Here is a 14,311-nt window from a genome sequence, read left to right as displayed (position 1 = left end):
AAAATAAACTTTTGAGTGAACCCATTAACAACTAGCCTTGCCTTGTACCACTGGATCAAACCATCTGGTCTCATTTTCTTCTGGAAGATTCATTTGCTACAGATTGGTTTAAATCCTCTAGGCAAGTCAACTAATTCCCAAGTATGATTAGACATTATCGATTCTAGTTCATCATTAATAGCGTTTTTCTAGAACTAGTATTGATATATCTTATAGCCTTGTTAGGATCCTCATATAATATTTAAGCTATATGATCAGAAAGAGAGTCAAAATCATTTATCTCAGAAAAAAAGGAAGTGGTAAAATTTGGTCCAAATAGCCTTTTATTTCTTCTAGTCTCGAAATCAATTTCTTGAGAAGACCTAGAATGAATAATAGAAGAAGTTGAAAGAATATTTTCTATTTAAGTTTATGCATTTAATCTATATTTTAAGACACCCCCACATTTCTAACATTTTAGGATATCCATAAGTGTCTTGTAAAACGTGTAAACAAATACTCAATAATACTAGAGTACAATTTGTTATGAGTTTTAGCCATAAAACTATATTTTAACAAACTCAAGTTTTGTTTACACATGATTATATTCTCAAAGTTTTGAGAAGTTCCAAATCATTAAGATTAAAATGCATAAACCAATATGAAATTCTTTATGACTTTTTCTCGTTCAAAATGAATTTCGATTTTTCCTAACATCAGGAAAAATGATCTCAAGTTTAATTAAAACAAGAGATTTTAGAACAAATTCTGAAATAGATAATCTTTTTTCTTTCCTTTACTTTAGGAAAATCACTTAAAGAGATTTAATAGATACTACACACTTTTAGTAGCAATAGTGTTTATCATATTCTCTTTCATGATATTCAACATATTAGCCTTAAATAGATCATCATATATTTTATTTACTATGACTAAATTTGGTATTCCACTCAACCAAATTAATATATACTCTTTTAACTTCTGCACTAAGTTTTAAGAGTTTTTATCTTGTCATGGTATTGGAATAGTGAGCATAGTAATGAAAAATGCACCAGGTAGGTTTCTATGAAAGAGAGGTGGTGCACTAGGCACGCTTAAGTACCAAGTCTTCAAAGAACCAATCCTAGACATGCACTTTCATACTCATCACACAACTTTCCAATAAATTATTTATAGATTTTCTCTTTCTTAAGGCTTCTTAAAGAATTATGCTTGATACTTTTAATCATAATAGTATCTTATTAAGCATATATATTTCGGGCTTGCACTACTACCTTGTCCTTAGTAGTACTACCTTAGTCTTTACTAGTGGTTTTATTTTATTTCATAGTATCCACTGAGTTTTAAAGACTATCTTAAAGGCTCATGTAGTCTAATTCATGTATTTAAAAGGCATTAATTAACAAGCAACAAGTCTAAATAATATGACCTTGCAGGTAGAATGAAAATTCCAATTAGACTTGTTCATTCTCACCATGCAAGCAACTTCATTCTTTGCATCATCATTTTGAAGAGTTTTCTCGTTCAACATCATCTTCATGATTCTCCAAAAGTGCAACTGTTTTGTTATCTTTATAAATTTCTTAAAAGAAATTATTAGTACGACAAGAGAGTTGACATTTATTTTCAACTTACTATTCAGAAACATAATAGTCTTAACCCCACATGAAAATAAATAGTTACTCATCTCCACATGAACCAAATATCATACATGCATTACCTCTCATACCGAAATGTCAATGTTCATAACATTATAGTCATGTCACATTTGATTATAGCATGCAAGTTTCAAAATTGAATGTTTAAAAAACACTAACATTTATATAGCTATTAACAAATATTTATATAGCTATTTAATAAATCGTTCAACCTACTATTGAAACTTGAAACATTTAGATCATATAAAGGCTATAATAAACATTGATGTATAAAATTAAATGTCATGAAACTGCCAACAATAAATGTTTTCATATAAATTTCATGTAAACTTTTAATACACAACTTTATTTCATTTAAATTGAATTAATCATGCATAACCTTGATTCATGTTTAAATGTTTCTATGCATTAATCATTTAATGTTATAATATACAACATTTTATAACATTTCTTAATGCACATTAATTTAAACGTTTCTCTCATCATTTTATTGCAATAAAGCATAAAACAAATCATTCTTCATGTTATTTCTAATCCATGCATCGTTAATGCATTAATCTCATGCATTTATCACTTTTAAAACCAATGTTAAAAACAATATTTAATGGCTTTAATTGCTAACGTGCATATGTTTTAAACCTCATACATTATTATGCATTATTATAAAAAAATCATGTGCATTATTATGCAATAAAAACCCCACGCATTAAAAGACTTTCAATGGTTTTAACATGAAATTGAACTGCCAATTAAATTGATAGTATTGTTACTATAATCAAAGTAACATACCAGACGTTTGACAGCTTTTCTTTTCATCAGAAACACAAGCAACTCTTTTGTGGTTCCAAAAATCCCAACAAAAATTACAATTCACGTGGAATTTGCTTGTTCAAAGCCTAAATCTGCTTTGAATTTCAACTATGTTCGAGCATAGCAGCAATATGAATTCGTTTCTAAATTGTTGGTAAAATAGACTGCTGCAAAACGAGGCATTAACATTGACTGGAAAAATATATATTGAAAAATATATAAATAAAGAATTGATTAACTGTGTCGTGATATTAACCACTGCCTTAGAAACGAATTCGTCCCGATGTGTGTAATCACTGCCGTAGGTGGACCGTTCCCCCGAGGTTAACACGACTCTCTAAGAATTCGTACACCCTAAAACTTGAGTGAACTTGGTGGTATTGCTCTTCTCTCAACTCAAACAATACTAAAAAAAGAAGAGTGTTTCAAAGCAAATGTTGGCTTGGGATATCTCAAAATGAATGAAATTGCTCACTATTATAGGCTAAATAGTGAGGGCAAAATGATCATTTCCAATACCAGTGGAATAACCTAATTTGAGTATATTTCAAATACTAGTGGGATAACCTAACTAGCATATTTCTAATACTAGTGTTATGGCCTAATTTTGAGCATTATCAACATGTGGTGCGCATAAAAACCATTAAGAACATGAACAACAAGAAAGGGGTGTGCGGCGGCGCAAGTGGGGAAGCCAGAAGAAGAAGAAAAGTATATTAAAAAAGGGTAAACTAGAACTTTATCCCTAAACTACTTTGAATTTATAAAGTGGTCTCTAATTAGTATTTTATCTAAATTTTATGGGTTAAAGTAAAAAATAAACTCTTTTACTAACGTGTCACATCATTAAACTAACGGAAGTCAACGTTTCAATGACCACATCTTATTTAAAATAAAATGAAAATAAATGTGTATTATATTTTTTGAATCCAATGGCCATACTTTTATAAAACTCAAACAAAAGTGACCAAATCTGTAGTTTACGCTAGAATATAACAACACTTTGTGGGGTTCAGTCCACATCGAACTTAGATCACAAAAAAACATGATAAATGAGATCACGATAGTAACAGTTCCTTGTTCCATTTTAAAGATAAAGGGTACAATGATATCGCCCTGGAAGCCCTTAAAAGCTATATGGGGACCAATCATAAACCCCTTAATCTTAATGCTAACTACCCTTCAATTCAAACCAACGTCCCTGCAAATTAAGGACTTCTTCCTATGATGAATGTCTTCCTCTTAAACCAACGTGATTCACTAGCAACAACAAATGACTAAAAGGACTTGAATCAATAAACACAAACACTAGTAGAGAAAAAGAGAGATGAGTCCAAAGAGGTTGGCAGAGAAACTGATAGAGAAATTTCAATGCTGCATTTCTCCACCTTCACTCAAGTCTTATAATTTTCTAAAGCTCTAGTTTTACTTTTACCTCATCCCCCCCCCCCCCAAGTCTTTCTCTGTCGGTACCATCCATGTAGGTCTCATCTTCTCCATTTCTTTTCTTCTACATTTCTCCACTAAATCTCATGATTTTAAGTGATTATATTCATGTTTTTCTTTTTCTGGTTTTTTCAGGAGACCTGCGAAGATTAACCCCTTAGACCTCAACTACTTGCCTGATGATTACACTAGAGATGGTAAACAGGTCTTCCAGGAAGGTTCCTCCTCCGGTAAGTTTCTTTTGAAGCTTTACTGATTTTTTGTTGGTTTTATTTATAGTTTATACACTGATTTAGGTAGATTAGGGTTGTGGTTTAGTGGCAAGAATGGTCTCATCGGAGTTACTTTAATTGGTGTTTATCTGAAAGCAGGCTATAGGACAAAGAAAAGCGGCGCTAAGGATGAGAAAGATGAGTGCGGCAAGGTCTATGAATGTAGGTTTTGCTCGCTCAAGTTTTGCAAATCTCAAGCTCTTGGGGGACACATGAACCGCCATCGCCAAGGCAAGTCATGTCGAATGGTTTCGTTGCTGAATTTCTCGGTCTGGTCTGGTCTGGTTTTCCATGTTTGTTTGATTTGATGTAATTGCTGTTGTTTTTGGGTGATCAGAAAGGGAGACGGAGACACTGAACCGAGCTCGGCAACTGGTCTTCAGCAACGATAACTTGTCGGCCACCCCTGGCCATCTAGGGTATGTTCCTTCAAGCTACCATCCCAGTGATCCAAATCTGCCGTTTAGACCAGTTTGCCCACCGAGATTGTTTTCCGGTTCTTCACCGACACCGATGCCGCCGCCGCAACCATATTTACACCAGTCGCCATCGCTCCTCGACTCCTCCCACCCTTCCCAATACCCAACTCACGGAACTAACGACTACTATGTAGGTCATGTGCTCGGAATAAACAGCAGCTTGTCACGCTCACAATACCATCAGCAAAACCTAAGCTATCTATCTGGACCGGACTCTAACTATGCCTGCATCGGTGCCCCGGTTGGGAATGGTTTCGGTCATGGTCCAACATGGGGATCGGATTTGGTCCGACCAGGACGAGTCGGTGGTGCTGGTTCGCAGCAACATCTGGACCATCATTCAACGATTCGATTTGAAGACGGGTTCATGAATTTGTGAAATTTCTTTTGATTTAGTTAGTTAAAATCTATCTATATTTTAATAAAAATTCGAGTCTCATCAACCTTAGACTGAGATAACTTGTGTTAAAACTTATTAGAAATGAGTATGGTGATTATATCTATTTTAGCATACGACATTTTATAAATTTGTTTCCAGAAATAAAAGCATTTGTTTGATGGAACATGTGGACAGTAGGGCAGCGAAAGTTTTTGGTTTATGTACAGAGGTTGTTGCAGCTTTTTCAGCACGTTTACACTCTCAACTAGCTTGGCTTTGAGCTCTATGGGTATTGTTACCCAATTGTGGGTCAATGGGGACTACAAGCTAGGGCATCAGACATTAACTTTGATATTGAACCGAAAAACTACTGTCACTCAAATTTTGAGGAACTGAAAAATATAACCGGTTAATACGAAGTTAAAGAAAGTTATAATTGATTATAATAAAAAAATATTAAGTGTAATCTTTTAGAGTAAGTTTAATAACATCTTAGGTTAAAATAAAAAATATTACAGTTTCTACAGTAATTATATAAATTGCATAATTGTTTTAGTCGTTTAATGTTAAAAAATTTATGTAAAATTCTCAGTTGTATAGAATTTATTAACAATTATATAACTTTTTAAAGTAGGCAAAGTAACATTTTAGGTTAATAGCTATCACAATATAACATTTTCAATTGTAACTAAAATTATTACCAATTCAATAACTCTAGATAAAATAACATTTTAGGTTAAAACTCGTCCCAAATTAACTTTAGTTTTCCCCCACCGCATAATAAAACTACCGTTCAAATTTTCATTTATATAAATATTTTATTTTGTAACATAAAAATTTAATGTCATGACGTTAGTCACATTAAACATATTATTTTATTTTAAATAGTCTGATTTGATTACAAAATAATATCTATTAATACTTTTTCTTAACTATCAACAATGTACACACACCCTACAAACGTAGTTGTTTGAACCCAGAGACGAACAAAAGATTTTATGTTAGGGGCATACTTCTAAATTATAGAAAGAGATAAACTTATAAAATTTCACGGAGCAAAAATATATTTTTAATAGAAAATATATGAGAAAAAAATCTAAAATTTAAATTGGGGGAGAGAGAATGCCCCACTCATCTCCCCTTGTTCATCCCTGCTCGAACCCAGAATCTTTAGAAAAACTAACGCTCACTTTAATCATTTAAATTGCTTAATAAATTCACATTAAATACGGATTATTAAATATTAAATATATCATTAAATCTGTTCATTGTTATGCATTAAATATGTTCTATTTGTGACATTTTAACTTATCATGGTAGGGGGAGAAAGTTGATGAAGAAAGAGGAGTTGGTTGGAAGTGGAAGAAGAGAGAGAGATGGGCCACAATGGGATGTATTCATGAGCCATGACTGACAGCATATCAGCAGTACTGCATTAATATTAACTACAAGATTTTAATTTAACTAAAAAGAAAAGGAAAATGTATTCAGTGCTAATCAGACTTTTGTCGATAGAATTGATTGTTTTGTCGTCGGGAAAAGTGTGGTGATGGAGTTTCAGTCACTTTCTCTCTACTCATTGCCCATTCTGTGCTAATGCAAACCACCTGCCTCCTTTATCTTATCCCAAATATGATTTTTGGACGATTTATAGGAATTTGTTTGTTTCCAATAAAGAATAGTGTTTCTAAAACTGGTTTGATTGATCAAATGAACTTTTATCAGCTTCAAAGCGCAGGCAGTTAGAGGAATGGGGAAACAAAGATGAAAGGTCAGCCTCAGCCTAACCCTAGTTATAGACCTAAATTTTGTCATGGTATCATAGTTGCATTCACTCGTGGTCGATGATCCTTTAGCCGCCTCCTCCGTCTTATTTTACACTTGTTACCAATAAATTTAACTTCATCGTTGCGGTTTGTCATTTGATTCTCGTAATCAATTCATTGATTACAAGTGTACTCGTGACATCTTCCCTTATGTTGGGGAAACCGAGTTATTTTTCACACGAAAGTAATTTTAAAATTGATCAAAAAGATCAAAATTAAAACATACAAAATATCGTCTACTCCTCGGACACCACAAAATGGATGATAATTTCACTATTAACAAAATATTACAACAAATGAAATTCCTTAGAATTCCCAAAATATTGCAAAGTGGGAGAATAGAGAAAAAAACGTTAGAGATAATTTTTGGGATGATTTCAAATGAAAGTGTTTAGGCTTATTTATAGTTGAGTTTCAATAACTAAACTTATAAATAACCTAATAGTTCGGGGACCAAATATAAATTTTCCCATGTGCAAAAGTCGGCTACTTGCCAATTTGTCAACTTGAATCAACTTGTAACATTTAGTGTCCATCGTAACCACTTGTCAACTTGAACTTTTGATACATTTAATCTTGCATCCATTTTTTTAAAATGGTTGTCATCTTTTAATCTTTGGTAGTAACAAAGTTGAACTTGAATTCTTTGATGGCTACCAATTTTAATCAACGCTTGTTGATATTCTAACTTATAGGCATGTAAAATTACAAGTCACACATATAACACCTTATTCAATCTAGTTAATGTTGTTGCATTGAACTCTGATCTTCAAATCTACTCATTGTGATTAATGTTAAATATTGTTCATTATATCCATCTCTTTTTAATTTTATTTTGTAAACATGTGATTTATCTTCTGATCTTTAACTCACTTATTATGATTACTACTAAATATATTTTACCATATACATCTCTTATTAGTTCTATTCTGTAGTTATATGATTTGTCTTCTAATTTTCATTGCTCTAAGTTCTCTGTTTTGAGTTAAGCTCCTCTTTCTTCAAAAAGATACATTAGTGATTTGTTAGTTAAAGAAAATATAGTTAGGTCAAAGTATACACCGACACCTATGATAGTAGTATCTAAATTCAAAATTGATTATAGATAGGTATTTAAAGATGACCATCTCTATTGAAGTATAGCAGGTGAACTTCAATATGTATGTCTTATGAGACTTGGTATTATATATACAGTGAACAAGGTCAGTCAATATATGAATGACTCTCATGCTATCCATTGAAAAGTTGTCAAGGACATGGTAAGATACCTATGTGGTACTCTTGACTATGGTTTGTTTATCCAGTCAACTGAAGTATTAAGTTTTGCTTATTACGTTGATGTTGATTGGGTATTTTTGTTGTAGATAATAGAAGGTCAACAAGAGATTACTGTATTTTTTTTTTACTCAAGCCCAGTTGTATGATTCTTTAAAAAGTAGGTAGTGGTCTCACGTTCAAGAACTGAAGCTGAGTATGGGAGTGTTACAAATTTTGTCTCAGAGTTAATTTGGGGAAGGATATTAATGTTTAATTGGTAAAAAGAAATCAATTTGAAATCAGAATCATGATCTAATGTGACTATCCGGGACCAGAATAGAAAAAAATCTGATAGAGAAAGATACAAGTGCATGTTGAGCCACACTCTAGTGCATTTAAACCATGAAATGGTAGTTCAAACTTTGTCCCTGTCCTTTCCCGAGTCAAAATTCTGGCATGAATTTATACAACATTTAGCTTGCAGGTTGAACCTATTCTGTAGTTCCCTTGAAACTCGAAAGACATTGTTTTGGACTAGCTATCGTCTTGTCCAGAATGGTTAGGTGCTCTCGTTGATTAACCTGGACAAGCTTTAAAGAAGGAAATCATTGTTTTGGCACTTTCTTCAACAAGATTCTGAGCGTAAAGCTATTACCGTAGAAAGTTCACCCACATACGTATTGTAATACAAATCTGAAAGCACTGTTTCTCTGCCTGATGAATCTTTCAAAGCCCTGCATGCAGAGGATCTATGTCAACCCTTCAGTCCCGTACCTTTCTCTCGAATATATCTCGGGATCGCACCGGTGAGAGACATGGATATATGACACTCTTGCCTTCGGCTTTAATTTTTAAAACATATATATATAGTAAAAAGAACTCTTTGAAATTGGATAACCATATGGGAGGTTTAAGTACTGAAATGAGAGAGAGAGAGGGATGCAAACGAAAAACATAAGAGGGCAGAGAAAGCTGACGGCTATACTCTATATAGCCTGCGTTAGTTCTACCATATAACACCAGACTGAGAATGTTTAAAGCTGCTGTACGTCTTTATATTTATATATCTAAGCTTATATACTCATTTAGTATGACATCTTATCTTAATTTAATACTCAACATTTTCTTCTTCGGTAATCGGTATACTATAGGATATCATCTAATTAACTTGAAACCTTTATATTTAGATTTTCATTTGCAAGAATAATTGAGTGACTTCAGTGGTTAAATGAAGTATTTTCTTCTCTTGAAGTCTTATATTCAAGCAATTACGTCTATAGGGTTTGTGCTGTCAATAGTTAAAAAAAAAATTTAACATATATTATCTTATAATCATCGTATACTGTTAAAAAAATGACATAGGCAGAAGACATTTACGTGAATTAATTCAATGATTATATACTTAAAATACAACATAAATCATACGTGTAATAGTAATCATGTCGAGCAACTATATATGTAAGGTGTGTGTGTTGTCAATGGCTAAAAATGATAATAAACATATAATATATTTTAATTATTCCGCTATTAAAAAATCTAGATACAAATTAAATTAATATATTTTAATTATTGAGTTAATATCAGAGAACGCTGCTTTAACAAAGCACCCAAACAAATTAATACTAATAAAGAAAAAAAATGAATGACTTATGTTGAACTTGAACCAGACAGAAAACGATCCTTCACAATAACAGGATCAAAATGAATAGAAAAGTAGGACTTTCTTGTTTGCAGATCACGCTATTTCTTTGTATATAACAATGTTATTTTATGTGTAACACCTCAAATCTGATTTGAATAATTACCTTCGAACATTCTTTAAACACAAAAGACACTTAAAAACATTAAGATCGTGCGAGATGCATAACTTTGTTCACTAGTTACACCCCAATCCGAATAACATAGTATATGTATTGTTTCTTCAGCATGGGGTTAGGGTTATTTTCTTTGATTTCTTTTCCTTTGGTGTTCCTTCTTCTGAGAGCTGCTAAAAGAACTGAGGACACATCGTTATCAAACTCCGGTGGCAGCGAGTATCAGTGGGGTTTGAAGGTAGCGTAATAATGCAGGCAAGAGAGAAACGCTGAAGCTTCATGCAGGCATGGAAATGTCTTTTGAGAAAGAGACGTGGGTTTGAGTTGCAAATCCACGGACTAAAAACAAACAAACATACATACACATGTTAGAAAAACATAAACACAGCTGTAGTTTCACTAGTCCTATGATTTTATATGCTCTCATGCAATACACATTTGTCTCTGACTGCATGCTTGGAGATGTCGAAAACATGAAAAAGAAAACTGCTAAATGATATATATATATTTGTGTAAAACTAGAAAGGCTAAAGCTTAAGATGTTAAAGGGTCTGAGAGACTGAGCCTATGGCTTATGAGAGGAAAAGAGGTTGGGTCCTTTTGGGAAACCGGCAAGAATTACAAGTATTTCACAAGTAAATTTTTACTCACTTTTCTCACCACGTATAGTTCTGCTGTACGTAATTTAAAGATAATTTAAATTAATTTCGATATTATTATGTTTAATCTAAAAAGTTATATAAATTTATAACGGTTTTGGTTGATCGAAAAATTATATTACGCGGATTTGAGGTATACAAATGAAAAATATTATAAAAAATATAATATTTTTAATTATAACTGATGCAACCTAAAAAAATTACTCTATTTATCCTAAAAATTTAAACTTTTAATAAGATTTTCGGTTGTAACAAATGTTTATCATATTTAACCTTACAGTATTTTAAAATTTCCTCACATACACGAGGCATGAGAAACTCCTGTTTGATGTGTGAAATTAGTCCATCTGTTACACTTTATTATATCACTTTGCTATTTTAAAATTTTTGTAAAATATTTTTATAAAAATTAAATATATTTTTTATACAATACCTAATTCATAATTTTTTTCAAATTCTTAAATCAAATGTAACTATATTTGAGTACATTCAAACTTATAATTTTAAAGAAGTGTCAATTAAACTGATACTTAATTGACGATTAAAATACTTTTAATTTTCAAATAAGTAGGTATTTATATTATCACCTTTAATTAAATGGATGATGTGAAAATTAATCTAATATTTAAAAATATCATATAAAAATATCAATTCATACGCATCATTTTTTATTTTATTTTATTTTCATTCATAGCCTTAAAAAATGGTATATTTTAAAAATAAACAACACATTGATAAATTAAATGGTTAAGAGTTAAATATTAAATAATTGAGAATTATATTTAAATAGATACTACTTTGTATTTATCTTATGTTAATAAAATTATATATTCGACTCAAAATATCTAACAGGTCGAAGAGTATCAGATTTGAATCATCATAACCACCTATAATTTTTTTTTCAAAATCTTTTACCAAAATTAAGTAATTTAAGATAATTGAAAATTGATTAATTAATACATATGAATTTTTTTATTAAGTTATGGGGATTACAATGTAATATCTGTTTTAAATACTTTCAACCATTTGACAATTAACACCCAATCACCCTTGCAATCGTTGATGCTCGAACCTACAACATTTAAGAACAACAATAATTCCTTTAACCACTGAGATAAATTTATTTGTATCATATGAATTAAAATAATTTACAAAAGTGAAGTTTGAAAATTTAAGTCAATTATACATAACACTAATATTTAGTCAAATGAGTTTATATACTAAAATCATTAATTGAAATATTTAAAAGTTTGAGAATTATATTAGAATGAAACTACAATTTAAAGATGTGTGATTCAGTCAACCCATATACAATATAAGGTAAAGTATTATTCGAACCATTTCACATTTGGAAATTATAGAACGTTGACCTGAACAAAGTGGCCCTCTCCACTAAAAATTCTCTTTATTTAAAAATTAAATAGTAAAGGGAATAGACTGTCCACCTTTATGATAAAAGAAGTAACCTGCTGATCAGCCAATCCACACCTCAGTCAATTCAGTCCAATTACAATAGTTGCATCAAAACCTAGCACCGAGCATCCAGCCATGAAATAATATCATTAAGGACAGTTAAAATTCTGTCATCAGGTTCCCCTTCCAGAATGCAGTGATACCCTTCTTCATACAGCTTCAATGTCTTGTCCTTGCTCGAGGCGCGTTCATAAAGAAAACGACTCACCGCTGGATCCGTTACCTTATCCGCAGCTCCGTGAAGAATCAGCAGTGGAGTCGAGACCTGCAAATGTAGAACCAATGTAGATTGCAGCAATGCAGAAGCATCCGGCGTGCTGTGCATAATGAGAAATATAACAGCATATGAAGCTAATTAGTCGGGAAACCACCTTCTCTACTTGCTTCTCGATTTCCTTTGTGGCATTCAGGAGTTCAACCGCTGTTCGCAGTCGTGTCCGGTCATCGTAACAAATCACATTGTACACAGCCTTGAAGGAGAAGACATGATACAACACCATCATAAAGCAGATGAATTAAAATGGTAGTTTTTGATCATCAAAACTATATAAGCTACTCCATACAAGGTGACTGAAGGAAACATTGACTAACCATCTTCTTTTTCCTTGGATCTCTGAACATCAAATCAGTTAGATCTTTCTGTGGAACAAACTTTGCTGTTGGCATAACTTTAGATAGAAAGGTCAAAACTTTCGCAACCGGTTCCGAAGGCTTAACATCATCTGCGATCTAATCCGCGACAAAAGTATCGAACCTCAGATACAGAATGTGAACTTCAGATGTCATGAAACAGCAAAAAAAGGGTCAGATACAGCACTGGATTTGAACTTACTTTACACATTGGGGCTACAAGGATCATTCCATCCCATCCATGTGGATCCTTGAAGTGGACTTTGAGTGTAACAGCTCCACCCATGGACTGTCCCAATATGAAGCAGGGCAATCCTTTCACTTCAGGTCTTTCTGAATATCAACCACTCCAATGTAAAAGTGCAACAATGCATGACAAAGTTATTGACAAAATTGCATACCTTTGATTTTTGCATATTGTTCTATGACATTGCCAGCTAATTCATCAAAGCTATAGATGTAACCGTGCAATCCTTCGGAAAGGCCAAATCCAGGATGATCGATAGCATAAACACCATAGCCGGATGCCGCAATGAACCTAGCAATGCCTGTAATTCAGAATTCTCAATACGTCAAACAAAGTCCTATGACATGTTTCAACTACAGGAAATAAAGTTTACAATATGAATCCATGATAAAAGGTCTGACCTTCAAAGAAGAAAGTACAAGTATCACCATATCCATGGCAAAAGCACACAGTACCCTTAATTTTAACCCCAGGTTCTGGAATCCATCGTCTAAAGAAAATCTCCAATCCCTTTGAATTTCTCTCGATCCACTACAAAGAAACGTCAAAACAAGATTGTTAAGTTCAAATTTCTAAACTTTATTAAATAGTGTCCGTCATCAGAATAATGACCGTCAATAATGGCCCGCTATCAGAATAATGGTCGTCGTATAACAATAATGGTGTTGTTGAAACCGTTAGTGCTTAACCGCAATAGCACTTATTATATCCACCGCTATACAATAACAAAAGACAAATTCAAATAAATAAAAGAAACGCCTACCTCCTCTGTTCTTACACCAGCAGGAGCCATCTGCCACCAGTCCCATATATTTCCCCCATGAAAAAAGTATAATAAGAAAGCATGTATTAGCTACTGTTATACAATAACAAAAACTAAAGTGTAATTATTTTAGAGATGAAGCTAAAGTATAAGGATTAAATTTAAAATTTTTGAAGTGGTATAGGGACTCTCAACCAGAATGAGCCAGCTAAGTAAAAATAAAAACAAACCTTGAACAAGAGATGATCAAGCTGCTGGTGGACTGGGACGAAAGCAGATCGAACTCTTCTACGAGCAGCAGCGTAGTCGAGATTCTGTGAAGCAATGGAGTTCAACTCCTCGCTGACGCCCTCGATCGTCTTCTTCATCGCTGCAGCGGCTGCCACCGTGAGGCGACGAGTTCCACGAGGTTGAAGCGGTGGTTTGGGAGAAGCGAAGGGAATCGAGATGATTGATCGTGGATGAAAGGATGGAGAGTTGAGTTTCGATTGAAGGAGAGGTGATCGGGATCTGAAAGTTAAATAGAGATCCATGGCTAACGGCTTCGGCCTCCGAGTGACGGTTTGGTGACGCGCGGAACTCTAAATAGTCGGCTGCAAGTTGTCGTGGGTTTACTATT

The 14,311-nt window shown here is 32.9% G+C and overlaps 2 protein-coding genes across 2 annotated transcripts; one reads left to right on the top strand and one right to left on the bottom strand.

Moving 5' to 3' along the window:
- Nucleotides 1–4,034: 4,034 nt before the first annotated feature.
- On the top strand, nucleotides 4,035–5,023 carry LOC120215109 (zinc finger protein JAGGED-like). Its single transcript, XM_039212877.1, has 3 exons — nucleotides 4,035–4,123; nucleotides 4,265–4,396; nucleotides 4,503–5,023. The coding sequence occupies exons 2-3, from the start codon at nucleotides 4,378–4,380 to the stop codon at nucleotides 5,021–5,023; spliced, it is 540 nt and encodes a 179-aa protein (XP_039068808.1). The 5' UTR covers nucleotides 4,035–4,123; nucleotides 4,265–4,377.
- Nucleotides 5,024–12,080: 7,057 nt separating this feature from the next.
- Nucleotides 12,081–14,311, bottom strand: LOC120215229 (caffeoylshikimate esterase-like). The gene is made up of 8 exons (XM_039212953.1): nucleotides 13,923–14,311; nucleotides 13,693–13,722; nucleotides 13,331–13,460; nucleotides 13,084–13,230; nucleotides 12,885–13,015; nucleotides 12,644–12,781; nucleotides 12,424–12,522; nucleotides 12,081–12,317 (listed from the first exon to the last, which is right to left on the bottom strand). The coding sequence occupies exons 1-8, from the start codon at nucleotides 14,223–14,225 to the stop codon at nucleotides 12,108–12,110; spliced, it is 1,188 nt and encodes a 395-aa protein (XP_039068884.1). The 5' UTR covers nucleotides 14,226–14,311; the 3' UTR covers nucleotides 12,081–12,107.

This window comes from Hibiscus syriacus, unplaced genomic scaffold, assembly GCF_006381635.1.
Source record: "Hibiscus syriacus cultivar Baekdansim isolate YM2019G1 unplaced genomic scaffold, ASM638163v2 tig00110114_pilon, whole genome shotgun sequence".
NCBI classification, from domain to species: domain Eukaryota; kingdom Viridiplantae; phylum Streptophyta; class Magnoliopsida; order Malvales; family Malvaceae; genus Hibiscus; species Hibiscus syriacus.
The sequence above is the reverse complement of the archived record's forward strand: the minus strand, read 5'-3'. Positions and strand labels throughout refer to the sequence as shown.

Coding starts and splice junctions, on each gene's coding strand:
- LOC120215229 (XM_039212953.1), bottom strand. CDS start 14,225: ATGGATCTCTATTTAACTTTCAGATCCCGATCACCTCTCCTTCAATCG. Junction 12,782..12,884: donor TTGTAGCCCCAATGTGTAAA/GTAAGTTCAAAT, acceptor GTCGCGGATTAG/ATCGCAGATGATGTTAAGCC. Junction 12,318..12,423: donor TCGAGAAGCAAGTAGAGAAG/GTGGTTTCCCGA, acceptor CTACATTTGCAG/GTCTCGACTCCACTGCTGAT.